Source organism: Hydra vulgaris, chromosome 14, assembly GCF_038396675.1.
Source record: "Hydra vulgaris chromosome 14, alternate assembly HydraT2T_AEP".
NCBI classification, from domain to species: domain Eukaryota; kingdom Metazoa; phylum Cnidaria; class Hydrozoa; order Anthoathecata; family Hydridae; genus Hydra; species Hydra vulgaris.
The window spans coordinates 41,381,153-41,387,572 of record NC_088933.1 but is presented as its reverse complement, the minus strand read 5'-3'; the positions used below and the strand labels follow the sequence as shown (position 1 = coordinate 41,387,572).

At 25.1% G+C, this 6,420-nt stretch overlaps 1 protein-coding gene across 1 annotated transcript; it reads left to right on the top strand.

Annotated features, from left to right (window-relative positions):
- The first annotated feature begins 4,241 nt into the window (after positions 1 to 4,241).
- LOC136091131 (uncharacterized) lies at positions 4,242 to 5,996 on the top strand. Its single transcript, XM_065818114.1, has 2 exons — positions 4,242 to 4,365; positions 5,206 to 5,996. The coding sequence occupies exons 1-2, from the start codon at positions 4,242 to 4,244 to the stop codon at positions 5,994 to 5,996; spliced, it is 915 nt and encodes a 304-aa protein (XP_065674186.1).
- The last annotated feature ends 424 nt before the right edge of the window (positions 5,997 to 6,420 follow it).

Below are 6,420 nucleotides of genomic sequence, written 5' to 3'. Positions count from 1 at the left end.
TTATAAAAATTATCAATTTTTAATGAAATTGAGTATCAATATGAAATGCGATAGTCATGAAGAAGAAGAAATTGGTTTATATATAATGATGCGATCTACACCTTATGATGCGGTATTAAAATGGCCTTATATAAATCGTGTTATTACTTTTAAATTATGTGGTCCTCACGGTAAACAAATAAAAAAAAGTTTTATGTCTAAAAACAATGTGTCTTTTCAACGTCCAGTCAAAGATCAAGAAAATGTTGGTTATGGATATTGTAACTTTATAAAAACAGCAGACATAAACGAATATTTAATTGAAAATAATTTGTATATCAAATGTAAAATTAAGTATTTTTTTTGAAAATGTTTTTGTTATATTTGTAAATTTTTTATAGAAAATTAATAAAAAATGGAATGGTCTACATGGATTGCTTGGGATACTGTTTTCCATTATGATGAAGAACAATATGGACGTTTATCAACAATAATCGCTTATGTTAACATCTTTCAAACAGACTCATTTAGTAATGTTTTCAAAGATGTTAAGGATATGAAGACTTCTTTTACGCAAGCAATTCAAGTTATGTCTATGAATAAATTGGATTGCTATTTGGATATTTTTTCTAAAATTCAGCTTGATTGTAGTCATAGAGAAAAATTATTTATGGATATGGATTCTGTAGAAGATATGGAAAAGAATAGTTGTATTAATTATATATCGAGTTTACAAACAATTGCAAAAAACTTTTCAGAATTGTTAACTTTGAGTTATAATCATATCGAATGTAATCACGATTTACATTATCATTTTAAACATTTATTTGTTTAGTTTTTTTTTATAATTTTTTTAGATAACTAATAAAAAAATAAATTGCTGGTATGATATCAAACGTAGTTGGGATACTATTTTGCGTCTTAATCGTGAACAATATTATCGCTTATCGAGACTATATGAATACGTTGTTAACTTTCAAACTCATTCGTTTATTTCAGTGGAGAACAATTTTAATAATATGAAAATATCTTTTTTGCAAATGGTTGAGAATATTTCACCAAATGAACGAAATGCATATGTGGAAATTTTTAATCGGAGTTATTGGACATGTTATGGAAAAAAAACTAGTTACGATTTAAGTATAATGGAAGATGAGTTTTTATTAACAATGAATGTAAAAGAAAGGAAGAATTTCATTCAAAAATATTTAAAGGAAATACGATTTATTAAAGAAAATTTTTTAAATTTATTAAAAATTTATGATTATGTTGAAGAAAGTAATGATATAGAATGTAATTTTAATCAATTATCTGTTTAATTTTTTTAGATTAACTAATAAAAAAAACATGAATAATGAAAAATGGTCTGAAGATCGAATTCAATGGTTTGACAAACGTCACAAACTAAATTATTCTGAACAGGAAATGTGGGAAAATTTGGAATTGTTAGCACCTGTATTTTATTTTCATTTTGTTATCATTGATGAATTTTTAACCAAAGATGATCATCAAGGTGGAATATTGGGAGAATTTGAAAAAATAACAGAAATTATAAATATAAATACAGAGCTGATCAAAAATAATCTCAATATACGTCATTTTTTAATGGAATTGTTAAATTTCATGATTGTCATTTGCAATAATGCAATTGAAGAAGACGAATTTATCGTAGCAAAAGAAAAGGAAGAATTTTTAAGAAGAGATGAAGTCATGTTCTCTTATATGAAATCAAACGTGGACATGAAAGATTTTCAATATATTTCAAAGCACGAAGAAAGATTATTGTTAAAAAAAACAATTAAAAATTAATTTATGACTACTCTTATAAATATTTTTAATAAGTAAAATTTTTTTGTCTTTTTTAGGTAAACTAATAAAAAATGGACTTTCTTCAAGAATTTAAATGGAATTTAAATGGAAAATACATATCTCATAAAAACAAAAAGTTGGATAAACTTAATGCAGATATTGCTGTTGAATATAAAATAGTAAAATATTTTGTTAAATATGGTGAAGATTTTAAAGATTTTATTAAAAATTTTCATGACAACATTTTAAATCAAGCTATAGATGAATTGAATAAATTAATACGAGAAGATGCAGAGAAAAATGGTTTTATAGACAGATTAAAAACTTTACAAGTGTATATGCAAGCCATGTACAAATTATTTACGACAAATCAAGAAAATATTGGATGGCTTAAAAGAGAAATAGCAGTAGATAAAGAAAAACAAAAAGAAAGAGATGTGGCTATGTTTAAGTATATTGGAAAAAATGTCCCTGAATTTCGCAAAGAAATAATGAATAATTTTTCTTTTGACAATAAGACTGAAAAAACAATACGTATTCGCAAAGAATTACAACGTTCATTTTTAAAAACAATGGAATATTTGAGTACTTTTATTGATTAAATTTTTTATTATTTTTTTCTTTAGATTACATAACAAAAAAATGGATGTGGTTTGTGAATTTGAAATTGTTAAAAACAAAGATGGAAGCTTTGGCGTTGTTGAAGATATTGATCATTACAACAATGTTGTTGATTAACACAACAATGTTCTATAAGAATTTACAAGACTAACTTATTTGAATTCTAAAGATTTTTTTAAGATTGTCCATGATAAAACTGTAGAAATAGGTCTTGATGTGCTGGGAGTTGATATTTACAATCAAGTTCGTAAAGATTTAGCAGAATGGAGCTGTTTGGAAGATTATCATCATAAAGAAATATCTCAAGAAGAATTTGACCATTTTGTAAAACAACGTAAAGAAATGTCTCAAGAAATGTCTCAAGAAGAATTTGACGAATTTGTAAAACAAGTGTGACAAATCAAACCTGAAAAAGTACGAGTTGATAAATATTCAAAAGAAAAAACTTTTAAAAGGGAAAAAGAACATTTAACAGAATGTTTTGCTGCATTGTTGTTTTTAGATTATCGCATGAGTGAACAGGCTTCTAAAATGTGTGAAAAAGTAGCAAAAAAACAGGGATTAAAAAAACATTACTCCAACTTGTTTGTAAAAAACCTGATTTTGTTTATGAAGCTCTATGTAAAAAAGCTCAATGTGAACGTTCTCCTAATTGTGTACTTTGTAATTTAAATGCTTGTCATATTTATGCTGAATTAAGAAGAATTTTGAGAATTTAATTATTTTGGTAGAGTTTTTTAAATATTTTTTTTTTAGATTACATAATAAAAAAATGACAACCTTGGAAAATTTTGATTCAAGTAAAGATTTTGTTGAATATGCTGCCATCAAAGAACTTGTTATAAGTTACAGTGATGATGATGTTAGAACTTTGGAAGAATTTGATCTCGTTAGAGAAGTTGTCAAGAAAGATCTCGATTTTGATGATTTTTTAGAATATGTTGTAAATTCTGATCCAAGTGGTGAACTAAAAAGAAAAATGCTTTCAACAGACGACTGCGCCATTTGTGATTCTATTCCATGTGAGAATCTTCAACAACTTGTTGATTTTCAAGATCAAGCATGTGCTAGTTGTCGAGAGATACACGAAAATTTAAAAAATATATGTCAACGATTTTGTAAACAAATTTCAAATGGAAACTACAAAATTATTGTAAATTTTATATTTTTAAAATAAATTTTTTTTTAGATTACATAAAAAAAAGGAAAATAATATAATGTTGGCATCTAAAAAATTGGCTTTGTCCGAAGTATTATTAAAAAAGACTCTTCCACATCATAAAGATGAAATTATCTGTTTGTCTTCGTGTCCTGGTGAATTAACGAATATGTGTTTGAAATGTAAAAAGATCCATTTCGAAATTATACGTTCTGAACATAATGATTATGAAAGAAGATATTAACATTTTTTATATATCGATAATGACTCATTTGCTTAAAGCAGCAAAAACTAAAGACATTGTATTACATTTAAATTATTTGAACAATAAAAAAATTTTTATTAAGTTTTTTTATATATTATATTTTTTTTATATATTGTAATGTTTTTTGAAAAAAATATTTTTTTTAGATTACATAAAAAATGGAAAATAATATAAAGCTGACAGCAAAAAAATTGGGTGTGCCAGAATATTTGTTATTAGAGAATTTAAATTGGGCTAAAAGTCAAATTTTGAGTTTGGCATCGTATCCATGTTCAAAGAACAATATGTGATTAATCTGTAAAACGATCAAAGATGTTTTTGGATTGCATCGCTCTTTTTTTGATAAATGGGAAAAATTTTGAAAAGTTTATTGTAATTTTTATATTTTTTTAGATTGCATAATAAAAAATGCAACTAACAGAAAATGATTTTTTGATGGAAAGCATATACAAATTCAATCAAGATAACCCAGCTACTTTGGAAGAAATTCGAGAGCATGCAATTACTTTAAGGCAAATTTTATGTCGAAGTTGTAAATGGTATTTGAAATACAAGTGGGATGGGTTTTTTAATAAAGAAATAAAAAGAATACCTTTTATATTGATTTTGATCGTGTTTCAATATATTAAAATTCATTATCATGTTTATTTGAATTTGAATTTTGAAAGTTTTTATAACTTTTTTAAAAATACATCTAAAGAGGATTTATTAAATCATGTAAAAGAAAAATGTCTAGAAATTGAATTGTAAACATTATTTAAACGAATGTGAAGATTGTGATGAATATAGATATTCTGATGGGGAAAGTTGTTCATTTATATATTGTGAAAAATGTTTTGATTCAGTATGTTGATTGTAACTTTTTTTAGATGAATAAAATAAATGAACACAATAACAAAAACTTGTTGGAGTTATTAAACAAACATAACGAACAAAATAATGTATTGAACGAGGATGAAATGTTTGCTGTGAAATTTTTATTACTTGTTAATGGGAACAAAAACAATTTTTCAACTAAATTAAAAAAACTTATCAATATGAACATTATATATATGACGTTTTTCATAAAATATGGTGTAATGTATTTATATTCAAAATAATTTTTTTTTAGATAAATAATATCAATGAAAATAAAAAAATGTTGGAGAAAATAATAAATATGAATTCTTTGGCGAAAGAAAATAATCATTAAGAAATCGAAACTTTAACTCACGAGGAAATCGCATCTTTGAAATTTTTGTTAAATGAGAATGATAGTGACTTTTTATTTAAATTATGATCAATTTCAAATTATAAATTTATTTTTTTATTTCTTTTTTATCAAGTATACTTATATGTACTTTTATTCAAAATAAAAAAAGTTTTTTTTCAGTAAATAATAAAATATTATCTTTGCAACAACAAAAAGCACTTCAATGGCTTGATGAAGGAAAACAAATTTTTTTTTTTATTACTGGTGGTGCTGGTTGTGGAAAAAGTTATATTGTCAACCAAATTGCTCAAAGTGTACAAATTTATAAAACAATACATATTACTGCGAGTACAGGAAAAGCAGCTTATTTGAAAAATGGTGTCACAATACATGCTTTTGCTGGTATAGAAACTGGTGTTAAAAGTGTTGATTATTATAAACGTCATATGCATCCAGACATTAAAAAAACGTGGTTGGAAACTGATGTTTTAGTTATCGATGAAATTTTAATGATTAACGCTCCAACATTTGATTTATTACATTTAATAGCTTGTGAAGTTAGACAATGTTACGATGAATTATTTGGTGGTGTACAAGTTATTGCTTGTGGTGATTTTTTTCAGTTGCCACCTGTCACAGGAGAATTTGTTTTTAAATCAAAAATATGGCAACACTACATGACAGAAGTGTTGGTTTTAACTCAATGCTTTAGACAAAAAGAAGATGCGCAATTTTTTGGTGCTTTAAATGAAATACGTTTTGGTCAAGTTTCAGACCAAACTACTGATTATTTTATGACGCGTTGTTTTGAAAAAGATGAAAATTTAAACCCTAAATATACGAGATTATTTTTTAGAAATATTGAAGTGGATTTTTATAACAATGAAAAAATGCAGACTATAAAACAAGAAGGGTATTGGTTTTATGCTAAAGATGTTATTGAAAATCCGAATATTCCATGCAGGTTTTAAATTCCAGCAGCTGTTTATCTTAAAATAGGTGCTATTGTTATGCTTGTGAGAAATATTAATGTAGAAGAAGGTTTGTGCAATGGTACTATTGGTACCGTCATTTTTATAGAAAATAATGCAGTTTGGGTGATTATGAATAAAAAAGAAGTCAAAATTGAATGTGTCAAAGAAGAAATTTTAGATTGCTCTCATGTTGTCGTAGACTCAAGATTTGGTTTACCTTTAAAATTAGCTTTTTCTTTTACTTTTCATAAAGCTCAAGGAAGTACAATGAATAAAGCCGTTGTTCAATTTAATTCAAAGGCTTTTATTAATAGTCTTTATTATGTTTCTTTTTCACGAGTTTGTAATATTAATAATATATTTATAACTATTAGTAATAAATTAGATTTATGATCAATATTTAAAAGTATTACTGTTGATT